Here is a 19,519-nt window from a genome sequence, read left to right on the forward strand (position 1 = left end):
GGAATAAACATGAGCTGAAATCAATCGCCGGTAGAGTCCTGGCAGTGTGGAGTGTCTGCCTAGAATCAGAGAGTGAGGAGCATGCATGCTATAACAAATCTATTCCATGTCTTTACTGTAGATCAACAAGGTGATTGATGCTACTGTTGTTGCTGGACTGATGCTTTCTTTTTTATTTACATATCTACAGATACCCCATTTCTTTTTCTTTGATTCAACAAAAGTCTTACACTATTACACATAAAATTATATATATATTACATATAAAATTCCCACATAATCACAATTCCAAAGGAGGCTTTAAAGCAATGGAGGACGTCTCCAAGGGAGGAATCTAGTCTCACCATTCCCCTGAAGAGCTGCCAGTCTCCAAAGTTCATCTCCATCTCTTTCTTCAGCTCGTCCAGGTTGCACTGGGACAGCACGCGGCCGTTTACATTGGCCTGCAGCGGACAGGGAGGGGAATGACTGGTTCATTCACTGATTGATTGAATGTATTAACATGTGTAAAGACGGCTCAGGCCAAAAAAAGCACAACACACAATAAAGCGGGGAGGCGGTGCGTAGGGAACTGCAAGAGGAAAAATATCCCTGAAACTAAACTAGAAAGCTTTATCATTGAAAACACATTTTATGAATATCCCAAAAATTGGGAAACCATCAGGAAACCACTGAAAAAACTGATTATTTGATATGCTTTGGCAAGTCAAAATAAAGGACTCTTTTACTATGTGTACTAGAGACTATGCTGACACTGCATGAATCCTGTGATTGTGACAACATGGCAGATTTTGAATGTTTCAACTTTATCGTCAGGCCAAAGTGCGTACCTTCTTGACGGTGGTGGTGTACTGAGGCAGCATGTTGGGGTCGACACCCTCCATCTGGTTGAGACGCTCACACACTGCATCTGTGTTAAGAGAGCTGAGCAGGACCACAGGGGCCCCAGAGACCTAGACACACAAACACACACAATTAGAATAAAACCAACTCATTCAGAGACTTTCAGTGAGTCCAAGTTACCAGCTCAAACTCCAGATTGTTAGCACACACTGTTAGAGCAACTCATCACTCCTAACAGTTTGATTAGGGCAAAACGAGCAACAATTCCTGGCAAAGAGATGTGCAGCCCTGTTACTGTGAGGCACGCAGAGATGCAAAACCACAATCCCACACAGTAATTCTCTCCATCAGTCACACAATGTAAGTGTAAAAGTAAACAAATCTGCCAACCTACCCAAATATACTGTTACCTGCTCTTATTCTTTACCCAGTGTATACATAAGCACGCAGAGTGTGTGCACAACACTTAAGAGGATGGAGTCTGTAAGTCTGTGAGCTGCTGCTGAACCGAGCCACATTGAAGCCACCGCTGAGCAGCTATGAGGCTTGATGTGACTAATACCAGTGGCCTGTTGATGCTGTCTAACTAAGGCCTCACACACAGCCCACATGCTGCCCACTGGCACGAAAACTAAACAAAACTCCAGCCGCCCTCCTTCTCCCCCCCTTTCTCCGTTCCCCTGTTCTCCCTCCATGTCTGCCTGTTCTCTTTCTGAACACTTGCTCTCCTTCCTTCCTTCCTTCCCTCCCTTCCTTCCTCTCACATTCCTTCCCTCTGTCACTCCTTCTCGACCTCCCGTACGTCCTTCTTCTCTCTTTCCATCACCCACTCCATCTCTCTGTCTCTTTCTCTCCCCCATCTCTTCTTCCCGACACCCCCCCCCCCCCTCCTGTCTGCTCTTCCCCCCATTAACACCATTAAGACATGGCTTCAGACTTGAGCCCCCGGCTTTGTTTGTGGCCTCGAGGGAGAGAAGAGCAGGGCTTAGACGGACTTGGCGTTCCCATTCTTGTATAGTTGCTGTGAGTGGTTGTTAGAGAGAAAATAAGCAGCTCACAACACAGGACAGAATAGAAGATGCCAACTTTCTGTAGTGCCGGGCAAAAGGATGAAGAGGGTGACTGGCACCCAGGGAGTTTAGCTACTGTACATACAGCGGAGGATTTACTCTGCAAGGAAACTATGTTACTGAATCTACTCATCTACCATATCGCTACATATGAACTGGGAACCTAAGCCGTGTTTTGCAGTGATTTCTGAGTTATGAGTCTACGATAATGTCTCCTCCTACAGCATGCTGGCTAGTATTGAACCAGGAAGTGTTAGTGATGAGGTCTAGATAGGTGGAGGATGGAGGGAAGGTAGGAGACGGAGATGGAAATATGGCCATGAAACCATACGTGTACCTGCTTTGGTTTGTAAGGCAGCGACTTTAACAGCTTCAAAAGGAGACAAGAGGCAAACGGACAAATAGTCAGACAAAAATATGGAGATATTATAACATTCTAAAGCTGGGACTGTACCTGTGAAAAAAAAGGGAGAGAAAAAAACGTAGAGGCAGAAAACAAATGAAGACGGACAGAAAATGACAGTCAGATGGATATACAGAAAGACACTGCTGCACATGTTGAACTCATCACCAGAGCTGGAGGACAGAGAGACACTGACATCAGGGCAGACGTTAGACATTTATCTGTCTCACAGCAGGGGAGGAGATGGCTCCTTTACAGCAGTCTCCCAGCCAACCAGCCACGTCAGACTGGAAAAGAAGGGGCTATTTGGAGTAGAATTATTACACAAGGAGATTTTGTTTTCGCTGGAGTCAGCGAGCTTTTAGAGCCATAATCTTTGCAGACAGAACGGATTGCGGACCGTGAGAGAGCGAGAATGAGGGAGGGAGGGAGGGAGAGAGAGAGAGAGACAGAAAGCCAAGTAAGAGAATGAGACATCTCTCACTCTGCACAGAAAAGCAGAAGTTTCAATTCGGAGAAGGCCTTAAATACGACTCCTCTATTCAGACCGTGAGCGTGTCTTCTAAGAACATGTGTGTGAAAGCGTCGATGTCTGCGGGTGTGTTTATAGTGTGTGTGTGTGTGTGTGTGTGTGAACCCTCCCAGTGTGTGTGATAAGGCTGTAATTACAGCTGGGCTGAGCTCAGGGCTGGGCAGAAGGATGGGGAAGAGGAAACAGAGCTCTGTGAGGGAGGAAGCGTCTTGGTAAGGAGATAAGCTCTACTAGCGCTGGGCTCATTGTCAGTGCCTGTGTGTGTGTGTGTGTGTGTGTGTGTGTGTGTGTGTGTGTGTGTGTGTGTGTGTGTATTGCCAGGCCCAACAGTCTCTCTGATGATAATCCCGGCAGCCCAAGGAATCCATACTCATGCTTATATCAGCTAGGCAATTACACTAGGCTAGGCCTGCTACACAAAATGTAGGCAAAGACTCACACACACAAATGAGTGAGCGTGTGTGCACACCCACACACACACTTTTACACACAGACATATGCAGAAAGACAGGCGCATGGGTACACTACACAAAGAGATGAGGGGTGAACCAAAAAGGGCTAAGATGGGCTAATGTACATAGAAAAGCTGGGAATATTTTACAAGGGGATGAAACAGAGAAAATACATACTGAATAGGGTTGGAAAGAAAAGAGCAAAGAAAAGGAAACAAGAGGGCAGGAGAAGATGTGAGGAAAGGAGAGAGGGTGTGGAAAAGGGAGACAGTGATGAGGGGAGGAAGGGATAGAGCAAAGATTCACCAAAACAGAAAGACAGGGAGAGAGGTCTGAGAGAATGGAGCAAGAGAGAGAACATTACACAGTAATCTTTATTTAAATCTTTCATATACCTCCTTTAAATGCCTGCTCTGATAAGTGGCTCTGTGGAGCAGAGGTCTACTGACTGGTGTTATCATCAAATTGTTCTCCATCTAACATAGCGGCCGATTCCTCTAGAAATGTGTGTGTGTGTGTGCACGTTCAGAGGAGAGGTTTCTGTCCAATGTGATTCCAGGCATTCCTGCGGTTCTTCAATGGGTTAACTACAGTTTTCTGTCCATCCCAAGAGAATGGGGTCTATCTCTCTTTCAGCATCAGAGTTAATTTCATTCGCCATGTTTGTTACATTTGCCTTGTTGCAGCTGGTGACAAGACACATCTCTCTCAGTGGTTTAACGCTTTACAGGTCACAGTCACACCAGATGCAGCTGAAGTATTGACTGCAAGCATTCTACAGTCAGCAGTGAGTGTGATAGTATATATTTGTTCTCTCGGCTTTCATAAACCACAGCGTTGAAATAAATAGTCTGAAAAGTAAATTGAGTCAGTACCCATGCATAATCGGGAGCACGTTTTCATGCCTCAAAGACCTGCAAACGTATGTTGGTGCATTTTTATGCATGCTTGTGTGTTCTTGAATTCAACATAATAAATGTATGACAAATGTGTTTGTTAGGTTTAAGCACCCCAGATAACGAGGGGCTAGTTGCCTGCTTGCTTATTATGTAATGCTCCACAACTGTGTCTGTATATATGTGTGTACGTGTGCAGCACGTATACTAGCATGTCTGTAAATGTGCATGTTAGGTTACCATGGTGGGGTCAGAGGGACACGAGGGGAGGCCTTCTCTGGCATCCTCTGCAATAACATCCTGACATGGGCACAGAATGGAGACAAGGAGGTTGTGTAGAGAGAATGGGTAATGGAGGTTGAGTTCATGACTACTCAATTTACGGAATAACTTTCCGACAGCAGCCTGTACATTTTTGATGTGGGCTTTAAGCACAACAAAGACTGCGGTTGAATAACAAATTGGTCTCGGGGAAGGGGCTGGGTTCACAACCTAACAAATATCCCCACCAGCTCCAGGAGCTGGGCACAGGGGCAGCGGAAGCGGGGCGTAACCTAAACTATCTGGAGATGATGGAAAATGGACAGGTAAAACATATGACATCACACTGAGGAGAGAGAGGAGAGAGGGGACGATAGGGAGGAAGAGAGGAGGAACAGAGGAGTGAAGGACGACGAGAAGAGTGAGGGAGGGAAGAAAGAGTTTGTGGTTTGTGGTTCATGCAGTAGGTCTACACAATGGACCTGACAGCATAATGAACATAGAGTTATTGGATACTACTACTGGACACCCTGACCCTGAATCTTTTTGGTTTAATTATAGTCAGAAAATGAATAGTAAAGATGGAACCAGATTTCTCTGGGCTGGAACTGCTGTGGAACTAATTCAGAGGGGGAAATATCGGATATGATAATATTTATTCTTTAACAACATTCAGTGTGAACCATATGAGGAAAATCTATTGTTTAAACTGTCAATCATTCATACCACTCAAACAGTGCTGTTGCACACTATAACGAATACCACTACAACTACTATTACTACTACTATGACCATCTATTGCTACTTGGAAGCATATGATAGATGGATCTAGCACTACTGTTGGTTCTGTACTTACAAGTCCATTGGTGTTGTCCTTAGGGTGGCCAGGTGGTTTAATGGAGGGGCGGGAGGATGAGGGGGCATGGTGGGAGTAATGCCTTGGCAGGTGATACACATGATGGGGGAAATAAGGCTATGAGGGGAGAGGAGAAGGAGAGGGGGAGGGAGGGGAGAGGAGAGGAGAGGAGAGGAGAGGAGAGGAGAGGAGGCGGGGTTAAAACACAACTGAACGAAAATCATATGAGGGAGCTCTCGAACACATACTCAAAGATGAGGTGGGAAATAGATAATATTGCTAACTTATTAATTCTTGCTCACTCAAGTGAGGTGCTAGTTATAGCACCTTCCTATATGGTACATACCAAGATCTGTTCACTGCAACATGTACCCAGGTAGAACTGCCAAGTGGGTCATTGCAATGCTACAACTTGGCATTTATGATAAGCCGCAGAGATGTACTGTCTGGTTGTCACGAAAGCAGCTAAATCTAGTAACCAGGGATTCCAATTTTGTTTCATGTAGGGGAGTTATTGAATAACTTTCCTGTGGTTCTGACACTGAGATCAGTGAGAGGGTCACTTTTTTCACTTGGACTTTGTATATCAATATGGATATCCGTTGGATGAGATGAACTGTCATTTCATCAACTCTAAATGGTTAACTTAAGTTCACTGGTAGTGTGCTGGTTAACTAAATGGCATTCCCTGTCCCATCTCACCCGGTTGTAGAAGGGGTGCTGAGGGCCGGTCATGCCGCTGAAGTAGGAGCTGTGAGGCTGGGGAGGCAGGGAGCCGGTGAAGGAGCCCGTCGGGGTGCAGGCGGGAGAGTGCTGGCCATAACCTGACGGGGGACGGGGCACGGCCTCCTGCAGGGGCAGCGTGGGATAGGTCACCCCGCCCATGTGCATCTGCTCCCTTGCTGCACGCACATCTGAGAGAGGACATTGCCGGGGGACAAAGAAAGAGAGAGGGAGGGAGGGAGAAGGAAATGTTTTTATCTGCAATGCTGATGAAGATCATGTCTTGGCTATGAGTATAAAGACCCTTTAGATCCACCCACGCAGCATCGATTTAGCTTTATTTCATCATCTCTAGTGAGTGTAAACAGTGGAGAATCCATAGAGAAAAATACATATCAAACGATGGACGCAAGCATGGATGAAACTCTCAGTGCGCTTTAGGGAATACAACAGGAAAGTTGTTCTGAACATGTTCTCCTTATCCAAAATAGAAAACAATCCCATCCAATAACTAAACGTTGGAGAGAAAAAGTGCCACTGATGTTAGAGAACAGGGACCTTCAACTGAGAATTCTATTCTCACTTTGATTTCTATTACGCCCTTTGCACACAAACCAGCAGGCGTGCTGATATTCTGGTTTTTCCATATTATATGCCAGGGAATGGCACGCGATGATTCTGGCATAAGCAGTACTTCACTGTCCCTAACAAATAAATGCAACCATGTAAACTAACATAATGCACCGTGTGAACTCATAGAGAGTATCTCAGAAATACTTTGCCGCAATTGTTTTCACATAAATCAATTGTGCATTGAGAGGAGCCGAGTAGGAGCTGAGTAGGAGCTTTGGTAAAACCCCCCAAATTAAAGTTAAATAAGCCCAGAGACAGAACAGAGTGGCTCTGTGCGGCTGGCAAGAGAGTAAGAACCAGAAACAGAAGCAGGCACCAGAATGTCTCCTGGTTATACAAGTGGCTGCTGAATGACACGCTGAGCGAGACCCAATCCAGCCTGAGAACACAATGGGGGCCTTATGATGTGAGTCAGGCTCATGGGCGGGTATCACTGACAGCACTGCCCACTGGCTGGCCACAGGACACTGGGCACCAAGCACCGACTGGCCACGGAGGGAGTGGAGGGAACGGGATGACTGGGCAGGAGCATTGGTCACCTTCCGCTCCCTGGGGACACGTGCGGAGGTGAAAACACCCACACACTTTCAAGCGCGCTCGCAAATAAACACGTGTTTCGTGGATACATACACACCTACACACATTTAGCCTTGAAGCCCTGTACTTACAGACTGGACGGTTGAAAAGCTTGGTCAGCTGTGGCCACCGTGACTCAACCTTGGCTCAACGGAACAGACTCAGTGTGTGTGTGTGTGTGTTTGCGCTTTCTGTGGTCTCATAACACTATGATGCAGCGGCTTCACACTAGGCGTCATTGACACTCCTGTATAGGCTGAACAGACACTGACGCACAGCAACAAATGTACAGTGCTGCTCTGGCCTACAGTTACATACTGATGCACTATTGCGTCACTCTAACTACAAACTGTGAAGTCTGATGCAGCACTAGAGGCAGATTGGTGACAGTGAGTGAAAATATTGTCCTGATCCCATGATGTGGTAGCTGAAACCATTTCAACCTTTGATTGTTTGGAAATGAGAGCCAAACTGTGGGTTTTTGAGGGCCCCCACAGTGGGCGACTTCAGAGCAGACCCTGCTGCAATGTTTTGAGTAATGCTACTGCCAAATGAGTTGGCACCGAATTCAACAGATCACACAGAGGACAGTCCTCTGTTTCACTATGCTATTGTATATAAGTCTGTCAACAATTTTATGTACTTTTAGACCCAAATTGTTTAATTAACCTCTCAGAGATGTCACAGGACGCGCAAACACACACCATAGATGCAGATGCCCTGTACACAGCAGTGTTTTTCTCCGGTTAGAGCATGAATAATTATCCATATAGTGATGAAAGTATTCTACTGCACACTGAAAGGCTTCAGAGCCGTCTCATATCTTAATATCTATTTTATTATTATTTTATTTTATTTTTTTTTAAGATTATTTTTTTGGCATTTTATGCTTTATTTGAGAGATATAGTGAGAGAGAGACAGGAAGGTATGGGAGAAAGAGCGAGGGGAGGACATGCAGCAAAGGACCACGGGTCGGATTCGAACCCGGGTCACTACGGGAAGGCCTGAGACAAATGGTACGCGCCCTACAAGCCACCAGGGCGCCCCTTAATATCTTTAATCAACAACAAAAGACACTGGAGTAACAAACACTTTTTGCCTGTCGGGTTAGCTCCTGAAGCCTGGAGGGCAAACACGTATTTTGTTGTTGAAATGAAAGAACATTAAGGACACAAAGATACAAAATGTGTATCTTTCAGTGTGTGGTAGAATGCTTTTATTATTGCATGGGTATATGTATATATATAGATATATAGATATATAGATATATATATACTGTATCTTTGGTTGCATTGCATGTGATTTTTTTGGACAAAAGTGGACCTTTAAGAACCATGACAACTATTGCCAAGTTAAGCCTTTTCAGAAGGATGTCATGCTTTAGAGTTGAATGACTCAATGATCCAAGTGAATGATGAGTGTTTGTGTGCGTGTGTGTGTGTGTGTTTACAGGGGGTGGGGATGTGCTTGTAATGTTGGTGACCAGGGAGTTTAAGCTTGTGAAGCTAATTCTTCTGCCTCGCTCATTCTAAGTCTCTCTGGTTAAGCGCATCAATGCCTTAATTTTTACGGTCTATGGTCAATGCCTATAATGTAAACATAAATGTAAACATAACGCTAAATGCCTATGAAGAAAATGTAAATGTCAATGCAAGTATGCGTGATAGGGACTTCTAAGTGTGTATGGACCTGCGATGATCTCCCTGAGTTTGGGGTCCAGGTTGACAGTGCAGGGCAGGAACATCTCCACGTCCCTGGCGGTGAGGACAGGCGTCCTGGAGGAGAGGAACACCTCGAAGCTGCGGATGTCTCCATCGATCTCCAGCAGCGGCTCCACATCTTTGGTGGTGGGGATGTTCTTGGAGATTCTAGAGAAGAGAAAAAGAAAGAGAGAAGAAAGATTTACTGACATGTAAAGCCGAACAATGGCTAGAATGACAATACCAAATATTGTGCTGGAAACTGTCATCACGATTATTACAAACAATGTCATTGTTGAACCTTCTGCACCACATGTCAACGGTTTGACTATTTTCAAATTCACTGGAAAATTCTAAATGAAATAAAATGAAAAAAAAAAGTAGAAAAGTTCCTATGTTGCCAAATTCTACAATTAACTGTGGAAAATTAAATTAGTGATGCAGGATCATACAATTAATTGTGCAGCTTTACTGACATGTTAAAAAAAGGTAATTTAAATGTGTCAAACACAGTTCTACAGAGAAAACTCTGGTAGATTCAGAATAGAAAATGCTAAGTATGACATTCTGATGAAAAAAGAAAAGAGGAAATAGCAAGCAGTTCTGTTAAGATTGCAGAGATATGTAACGGTCATCATCATCATGAGAGAAGAGAGATAACTGGATTTGGAGAAGGCAAGATAGAGAAAGGGGGATGTTCGAGGACAGATAGAGCGAGGGATGTTATCTTTTCTCCGCAGAGAGGAAACCTGAGAAGATGACAATCAGGGTAATTTAGCAAGCAGCAGACGGAAGCGCGTCATGATGCGCCGCTACAGTTAGCATGATGTTTGTTATCGCAGTCTCTAAGTAAACAGCCATGTTTGGAGATTGTTCCATCGCTGCATGATATAGTTTTTCCTATCTATACACCAGAAAAAACAACCTCATACTGAATTAAGAACATCAGATTTCAGAGTAAAAGATTTCACTGTGTTAAGTTTATACAATGTTACACTTAAAAATCTCAAAACCGCACCAACTCTGGAACCACACAATATAAAAGCTAAGGATTTAAGGCTGACAAAATATTAAAAAACAAATCTAAATGTACGGACAAAGCTGATAAAACAGTAGGTTTAGAAGTAGCAGCAGCTTTTAAGTGATTAATGTTGACATGTTTTGAGGTGGGAAATCGAATTTCAGCACAAGGTTAAAAGAGAAATCAGTTTCATCAAGGCCAGAGTGTTATGTGGCCAGAGCTACAAGGGGAAGCAAACACCAACCACCCAGCAGCAATCAGCACATCTCGTTAATCCTATCATTCAGACATGAAAATATGAAACTCGGAGTGACTTATGACACTGGCCATTCATCACCAGAATGGGCCGCTCTTATCAGATGAATGAGGAGACTCCAGCAGGGAGCAGACATTTTTCTCATCTCTGCCTCCATTTCTCATTCGCTCCCTTCATCACTTTCTCAGTAGATGTCTTGCCTTTCTCTCCCCGCATCCCGCTTAACCTTCCCTCCTCCCTGATCGACCCCAACTCACCCCCCCACCCCCCTTCCACCCCCTCCCAATCTGTGCGCTGGTATGCGCTGTTGAGAACACTGGCTGACGAGCTGGGTATTTCCCTGGGACTTATCTGTTTTATTGAGTGAACAGAGGCTGGTCTTTCTGTGACTTGATTGGATGATTAGCACCATCGCCGCAGCACGCTAGCTACGCCAGGGTGAGGTCTGCATCTGGCTAAGGCTCAACACACCACACTGTTAGCTGATAACCCAACTACCAGCTAACCTAATCCAGTTTACATGCCAGCCAAAATGGGCCTCATCATCCTGGAAGTATCCTGACACAATGAGGCTCACATACCTCAGAGCATAGAAGAGACTGAAGTTGCTGCTCGGTGCCCAAAACTGAGCGGTGAAGACCTCAGAGGCCGACCACTCATTTACCGTTTCCATCATTTATATTTTAGGCATTTAGCTGACATTCTTATCCAGAGGGCTTACAATGAGGGAACAGGTAGAGGTCTGGAGACTTAGTCAAGGGCATTTTGACAGGACAGATGGCTGTTGATGGACACATCTGCTGTTGCAGGGCTCGAACCTGTGACCTTGTGGTTACAGGATGGTCTCTCTAATTGCATGTACAAGTCTGGCAAGAAATATAAACAGGAGATCCTTGAGAGTGGAATTTTCTCAGTATTTTAGTACTTCACCATAATCCCTCACTGGAAAAATTACCCCTTTTTACCAGCCATTTACATTTTGCTATAGTGTCTACACGGACAAGACACGGGTCTTAAGTGAAATCAACCAATCAGGGCTAGAGAGGAGGGATGCCCCCCCCAGTAAAGCCAGCCAATCGCAGCAGTGGCTCATTTTGCTTCTGTGCCAAGTCCCCAAAATGGCCTGTAAATTTGTGGGTGGAGGAGAAGTGCTGCAATATAAATTATTAAAAATACTTCAATTTTTACTGAAAAAAAAAAAAAAAACTTAACAGATGTGTTTCACAGATGTCAACTATTGGCATAAAATTGCTGGGAAAGTGAAAAATACCCCCTGAGCTTAATGTCCACCACCTAAGTCAGCTCCAAGCTCTGTGTCCCTCTCTCACACCACTCTTTCCCCAGTCATGTGTCATCCTCATGCAGAGAGAATGCCACGTCTCAGCAGACCAGACCGGCCCAGGTGGGTCTGGGTAACCCCCCCCACACACACACCCCCACCCTCCACCCAACCACCCATATTGACGGAGACACACAGACAGAGACTGGGAGGCGAGTGTATCTGCGGTGAGAGGGGAGGACAGAGAGGCACAGCTGGGCTCCAGTAGACAAAGCCCTCTCAGTGTGTGTCTTCTATCAGAACCTTTAACCAGACCCAAAAGGTCAAGGAGGCTCCATGCTGGCACACAGATGAACCCCGCTCATGTGACCTCCGCTGGGGAGGCTGAGTGGGAGACTGGATGGACAGATGTTACCTACACACACACACACACACACACACACACATACACTAACGCAAGAAAACAGCACCAACAAAAGGCATGAATGCCGATTCAAATGACGTTGACAAAAAAACAACTGTCCACTGTCCACCACAGACACCTGGACAGTCAGGATGGGGAAATTCAAAGGCATAGATGAAGGGCAGTGTGTGTCTGTGTGTGTGTGTGTGTGTATGTATGTGTGTGTGGGGTGGGGTGGGGGTGTGTGCGTGTTTGGTTCCTTTTCCCATGAACTGTATTAACCCATATACAGACTGAGAGAAGATTGTGCTTTTCCCCATCTCCAGCTGGCTTACTGCTGTTTATTTGTGGGTCTACAGACACAGACCAACAGGAGCCAGTGACTCACGCACACATGCACACGCACGCACACACACACACACACACACACACAGGGCACTTCCTTTTTCTTTACAGAGAACACCCTCCAATGACTTTCTAAGGAATCTGGAGTCTTTTTATAGGACAATCTAACATAACTCAATGGTTTGTCTACACAGTTTAGCTGCACTGTGCCAAAACTGAACATGGATCAAAATATCTGAACCTCACACTTGGAAGTCGCAGCAGTATCAGACACATTTGACTACATCAGATGTTTTGTCAGTAACAGTATTCAGCCCTGAATAATGAATAAATATTCTAATTGCCAATACTTAAAAATGACAAAGCTCAAGAAGTAGCCTATCTTGCTTCCTTATTAGTCAGTTGGTTTTGGGAAAGTCAGCCGAGTGCTAACATACAAAGTCACCCTGCACATGCAACAGTGCGGTCCAACAAGAAACTAGCTACAATTGTGCATACTTCGCTGACCTGTGTGTTTGCTCTGGCACGCTGCAGTACCAACGCAAACATATAGTCGCACAGACAGCTGCATCTTCCAAAGACAACTAGGGGCTGGTGAGAGGAACGAGTCAAGGACATCCATCACACAGTTACACCCAGACAGACAGAAAGAGAAAAAGAAAGAGAGAGAGAGAGAGAGAGAGAGAGAGAGAGAGAGTCAGAGGTCCATTCCTGACGTTCCCAGCTGACTGGTCAGACATGTCTGCCAGAGGCTGGCCAGACACAGAGAGTGCAGCTCACACTTCAATACTGGCCTTGTTAGGACAACGGTAGAGATCAGAGAGCACCAAGAATGAAAGATGGATGGATGAACTGATGGATGAAAGAATTATAGAAAGGGAAGGGAAGGGAAGGGAAGGGAAGGAAGGAAGGAAGGAAGGACAAAAAAAATTACAAAAAAATGATTTACTAAAATATTGATTAACTGACAATTGATAAGCCTTTAGAGTGATACTGGCCAATGTTCCAGAACAAACAGAACCCATTAAATGACAACAGCAGTTTGTCAGCAAGGCCTAACCACTTCATATGACATCTTTTGCAGTCAATTGATGATGAGTTGTTGGCCTTGGCATCAAGCAATTGACACTAATCGCTTCTGACACAGTCAGCCTTCCTCATAGTGAACAGATGAGACAGGCAAAATGAACAAAGCCATTCTTATCAGCAATCAGTCGCCAAATGACAAGATGGATGCTCTGGTTAGAGTGCCAAGGAAGCCGGCGTGTTACTTTTAAACAGACTGAGGACAAGAGAGATAAAGCGCGCCAGGCATCCCCGCAGCCGTTCCTACACAATGGGCCCATTGACAGGACCCGGCTTATAGCTGCAGCAGTACAGGCGCTTAGGCCCAGCCACTCTCTGTGTGGCGTGGCCACTGGGAGCTTTCTGAGCTTATCCAAATGCTAATAGGTCCCAAAGCCGACTGGAGCACAGCCTTTCTTCTCCTCTCAACCTCCCACATGCTGCAGCTGACGGGAAAGAGCAGAATTCATCTCTCTATCCCTTCCGCCCCATCATCCTCTCTATGGGTGCTGAATGTATGAATGTGCCACTTGACTTTGCTTTACAGCCGCCCTCTGTGCTTACGGACGGCATGCGCACACACGGCCACAAAGAGGTGGTCTCGCTGCCAAACATTTCCATAAAGGGGCCCAAAGAGAGATAGAGAGGGAGAGATGCCTACAGAACAGACAAATGCCTATACACACTTTGTTTGAGAAGCACAAGAGAGTCAATGTCAGATACTGTTGTGACCAGTACAACAGTGTGTGGGCGAAGCAGCTAACTAGGCCCGGGTCCGGCACATTCCTCTCCTGGTCGGAGTCATGTCAGACCCGCTGGCACGCTGTCTGCCAAGCGTGTGGATGAACCCGGCGAGGCCCTCTCTGGGCAAACAGTGGACAGGCGGACAGAGCAGCAAGCTGGCGCGTGGACTCACAGCAGCAACACTGAGAGAGGTTATTGTTACAAGGGGAGCTGCCAAGGCCTCCACCACCCCAAAGGCAGAGAGGGAGAGCAAAAATATGTTTTCACTTTAGACGACGCCATGTTCTTTGTCTCCTTAAAATCCAGACGTATTTCTTTGATTTGAATCAAATGCTTCAAGTAATGTGCACACCCTCTCTCTCTCTGTCTCTCATTCTGCTTTGCTCTCTCTCTCTCTGTCACACTGTCTCTTTTTCGCCTCTTTCTCTGGGCAGTGCCAACTGACAACTTGTGGCAGTGTCTGCTTTCTATATACATTTGTGGCAGAGTTTAGTCCAATAATTGCAACTCCCATGTACTAAGCTGGACCTGTGCATCCCAAAGCAGACCGCAGAGACAAGCAGGCTAATGGGAAACACACCAGGCTGATAAAAACCAAGCAGCTTCGGAGCGAGCGGCCTCTCGGTGAGACGGGCTCGGGACTCAGCGTTTCTCTGAAATGTTGATTAAACTCATGTGTAGCACCGAAACTGAGCCACCCTGTTCCAGACCCCAAAAACCTTAACTGAACCCTCCACTCAGAGTAACTAAGGCCCCATTCTTGACGAATATTAGAACACTAAACCTCAGCTTTGTGATTTATGTGCAAGGGGAGTGTTTGGAGCATCCTAGGGCCATGGCAGAGTTCGTTCATCCTGACACTAATTGCACCATGGAGCGCATATCAGAGCATGCGGTTGTTTGATAGCTGTAATGGCCAGTTGATATGCCGTATGATGCAGGGTTAAGCAGGGTGGACTGCTAAATTGAAGACACATCTGCTCTTCTGCAGGAGATAATACATCTGGCATGAGTCTGTTATGGACCTAAATTGCCCCAAAAAAGAGCAATGAATGTGACAAATAAAACTTGCAATTCTCAGGATGAAAACAGGCTGACCAGTTAACCTCCAGTCAAATTCACTAAGAAGTATGCATGAATCAAAAACAAGACTCGAGAAGGATAGGGAGAATGTGAAAGAGCGAGCATGGGAGAGAAAGAGAGAGAGACAAATAGACAGAGGAGGGGGAAGGATGTGGTATAAGGAAACTGAGTACCGATTCTTTGCGATTGCTCCTTCATTCCTCCTTGTGTACCAGTAAGAGCAGAGAGGAAAAGCCTTGCGTTATTTTTAAGGACTTTCCTCAGAACTTAAAGCGCATTGCTCTAGAAATCCCAGCAGGAAAATCTGATAGCTAAATCCTTAAGCTATACAGTGGCTGGCTGCATGATCACGTGCAGAATTAAAAGCTGCTTTAAAAAGCGGAGATGGGGAAGAAAAGGACACTCATGATCTTTCACAATGCCTGGATAGGCTGGATAGGCTGGATAGGCTAATTCTTCTGTTCCGCCTGCCGAGGGCTTGCTCGCTTGCCTAGTCGTTTTGGCATTTCCAAGAGTGGTTTCTTCACACACGCCACTCTTTCATCTCCATCCGTTCATCACAAACACACGCACAGGGTCTGACCATTGAATTCTGAAGGGCCACAACGTCAATGTCAGTTAGGAGTCCAATGTGCATGTTGTGTGTGTGTGTGTGTGTGTGTGTTGTGTGTGTGTAACTACGGGTCAAGTGTGCCCCAGGCCCCTTGGTGGCTGAGTGGCGAGCCTCGTTGTCCACTTAAAGGTCAGCGCTGACCCCCTCGCAGCCCTGCACTGCTATTTATAATCAGCCCCCCACACACACACACCTTCCAGCAGTTCCAGCACAAAGAGACAGCAGAGCGGGAGAGATCAGCGATAAGGCTCAACTCCACAGAGAGACAGAAATTTAGATGTCTGCTTCTCTTCTCGTCTTTTCTCTCCATCCCCTCTCTCCCTCTCTGTCTCCACTTCTCTCCGCTTTCTTTATAAGTCCATCTCAGTGTCTGCAAGACATCATCGCATTTAAATGTTAATCCAACATTGTCGTCACCGACAGAGGACTCTATGACTAAAGAGCAGAGGGCAGACAGAGGTGTAGTAGAGGCTTCTAGTGCATTTCAAATGATTCTTTATGCTTTGTGCAAAAAAGGAACAGAAAGCAGTTCTCTTGTTTCAGACCAATTAGACTAATCCTTCAACCTCGGCTTACGAGCAGAAATGAAAGGGCTTTAAGGATTTGCTAACAAAGAATGCTGCATGACGTTCTTTCCGTCCTCATGTGGTCGGCTACACACACACACAGACGCATTCAAACACTCACCTTGCTAGTGTACACACACACACACACACACACACACACACACACACACACAAAGAGACACCACCTCCCGTGTCACCTGTACACCTTGGCTGTGGCTGCTGTGTTTTTTACCATTTTGAGCAGCTCAGTGGGAGTTTGGTGGTGGAGCTGGCTGAGACTGATTCATGCCTTAGTCACCACAGCCAAACACCTGAGGGATGGAGGAACGACAACATAGGACGAACCAACATACACACACACACATGCAGACACACACACACACACACACACATACACACTTAACAGATGGGCAGAATGGAACCAGCAGAGGACCACTCCCACTGTATAAACACAGCCATATGAGAGCCAGGGGGCAATGTGTGTATTTGTGTGTGTGTGTGTGTGTGTGTGTGTGTGTGTGTGTGTGTGTGTGTGTGTCCGTGCGCAAGACCACCACCTGGACACAGTCCCACCTCGTTCCGAGCAGCAGCATCACCTGAGGCTTGGAACACACCTGAGACATGGACACACCGACGGCAAAGACCTCTGACAGTAATCCTGCTGGTGTCTGATCTGATCCTGTACAGTATTCATACGCTGTAATTCCTTCACCTCGGTTTACCCCAGAGACCGGACTGTCCCGCCTTACTCTGCTCAATCTCTCTTTTCTTCTCACCCTCTCTTTTACCCCCCTCTCTTATCTGTCTTATTCCACCCCTCTCCCTCCTCCATCTTAATCTCATCCCAACCGTACTTTCTTTTCTCTCCGTCTCTGTCTGTCTCTCCTATCTGCTGGTCAGTCAGGCAGTTTGTCAGCAAACTGGTGTGTAGACTCAATAAAGAAGCCAGTCTCCTATCGGGGACGGAGCCAGCGCTCTATTGGGAAATAGGTGGCTTCACACCAGCCTTTACAAATTCACACACGTTTTAGGGCCTCTTGGCAAATGGCGGCGCATTGAGCGATCAAATTACCGGTTTTACTCCGTCTTCCACTGAAATACCTCCTGGAGGGATTTAGCACAGGGACAATGGGCTCCCTCAGAGGAGACAGAGAGAAAAAAAAATTTCTAGCGTTCGTCCGTGCATCCAGATTATAGACACTGTCGTGAACGTGATGGAAGTTCATATGAACAATAGGCCATGTGGCGAAGAAAAAAAGACTTTTAATTCGAGGGCAGGAAAAGTTCAAAAGTATTCATCATAAGAAAAGAAAAGGATCTCGCCTTTTTTTTTGTGGCCGGGTATTTAAGAGCTTATTAAAGGATTCCACATAAAGGGAATCACCCGCATGAGCTTTGGAACGGCGCTTTTATCCCGGCACGTAATTGCAACCAAATTACAATAATTGTGCCAATTAAAGTAATCCTGAATGAAGAGAGTGTCATCTTAATGTTTCAGTACTTGGGAGAAGAGTCTCTCTAATTAAGACTGAATTGCCTGGCTACATATTCATTCAGTGTGCGATTAGTGAAAAAAAAAAGTTTTGAAGTGTCCGAGGAGTGCCTGGCTCCAGTCACGTCTCCGAGAGGGGGATTGTTCAGCGGATGAATGCAGGATCAGGCCGACAGAACGGAGGGGAAGAGAGGTTGAAGGAAAGAGAGGAATAGCTGATTCTTCACACACCAAGAGACAGACAGAAAGAGCGAGACCATTAAGAGCGTCATGATGGAGGCTTTCTGAGAAAAACTGAAAAAAAATATTGTTTTTTTTTTTTTTTTTAAATACAAAATATTTGCAAACAGACATTGATGCTGCAATGAGAATGAAACAATAATGTTGCAAGTCCTAGACCATACTGGAGATAGAGAGTGAATGAATAGCTCTGCCAAACAACACAGCTAGTCTATCTGACATACTGTATAGTGGGGGTAAAAAGGGTTAAAAAAAAAACCCGCTAGAACAGAAGTGTAAAAACTATTTCTCTAACTAGTTCTCCGCAGCATTCTGCTTCCTGTGCAGTGTGTGAATGTGTGTGTGCATATGCGTGTTTGTTGAACGCAGCCCGCATCTCGGGGTCTGATTAATTACACTGATTCTCCAAGGAGTTGGGGGTGACATATGTTCTTGCACTGGTGTGAGAGCTAGGTGTGTGTGTGTGTTTGTATACTGTGTGTGTGTGTACAGTATGTGTGTGTTGCATGTATACCACATGTGCTAGGTGTATGTGTGATTTGAGGTGTGTGTGCGTGCATATGTTCAATCGCAAATACATGTAGTGGCAAAGAGTGTTTGTATGCGTGTGTTATCACAACTCTTGGTGTGTCTGTGTGTGCATCCATGTAACCGTGTTTGTGAGTGTATGCATGCGATAGTGTGTGTGTGTGTGTGTAGTGAAGAGGAGATTCAGGTGCGGCGCCAGAAACACACTCCTGTGTGCGGCGGGGGCATCCTGGCACAGACAGGGCACCAGATGTCAGAGCAGAGCAGGAACCTGCTCGGTGGACCAGTGACACTTTTTTTTTCTAGGGCTGAAAACGGGATCTGGGCGTCCAGGAATAAACTCTCGGAGGGGCCGACTCAACCCGCCCCCGCTCATCATCAGGTCCAAAAATGTTAACCCCTCAACCGAAACACAGAACTATTTCTCTTTTAAACAAGGCTCCCATGACAAAAATATTGTAAACTCAACCAACAAAACTAATAAGAAGATAAAAAGACTGAAACTGAATGCCTACCAATTAGAGAAACCATCCTTTAACCTGAAGGTGTGCCCAGAGAACCCTGGAATCACTTCAGAGATTTCTCTCCTGTGTCTCCCCTAACATGTCGCCCTCACTTCTTTCCCACTGTCTAAATAAAGAATAACAAGGAGGCACTTGAGCTGCCCAACGTCCCTCCATTGTTCCTCATTAATATGCAAAATTATGCAGCAAGGTGCTCCAAAAGCGAATCAGATCATCTACTCTATAAGGGGAGCCTGTGGTGTGAGTATGAAGTTTCTATCATGTATTGTTCCAGAGTTATGGTGTTCCCAAGAATGTGTCTATACACACACACACACACACACACACACACACACACACATACAGATGCCACCATAACGACAAAATTTCCACTTCCCACTCGCCTCTTTGAAAAGATAGAGGTCACAGGTTTGA

General features: G+C 45.7%; 1 protein-coding gene across 5 annotated transcripts in view; it reads right to left on the bottom strand.

The window, feature by feature from the left end:
• LOC139658634 (kinase D-interacting substrate of 220 kDa B-like) overlaps positions 1-19,519 on the bottom strand; it is a 46,249-nt gene that overhangs the window by 4,216 nt on the left and 22,514 nt on the right. For 3 of the 5 annotated variants that reach the window (XM_071536772.1, XM_071536775.1, XM_071536774.1), the window contains exons 22-27: positions 8,936-9,114; positions 6,016-6,227; positions 5,314-5,430; positions 2,251-2,283; positions 831-953; positions 345-443 (exon numbers count right to left, since the gene is read on the bottom strand). In XM_071536772.1, the coding sequence (XP_071392873.1) occupies positions 345-443; positions 831-953; positions 2,251-2,283; positions 5,314-5,430; positions 6,016-6,227; positions 8,936-9,114 (763 nt within the window). Of the gene's footprint in view, positions 1-344; positions 444-830; positions 954-2,250; positions 2,284-4,436; positions 4,497-5,313; positions 5,431-6,015; positions 6,228-8,935; positions 9,115-19,519 lie in introns of all 5 variants that reach the window. The other 2 variants (XM_071536776.1, XM_071536773.1) reach the window with 2 other exon arrangements.

This window comes from Centroberyx affinis, unplaced genomic scaffold (assembly GCF_046629955.1).
Source record: "Centroberyx affinis isolate AG114_WGS23_722 - 3 ecotype Tasmania unplaced genomic scaffold, CSIRO-AGI_Caff_v1 ptg002934l_1, whole genome shotgun sequence".
In the NCBI taxonomy this organism is placed as follows: domain Eukaryota; kingdom Metazoa; phylum Chordata; class Actinopteri; order Beryciformes; family Berycidae; genus Centroberyx; species Centroberyx affinis.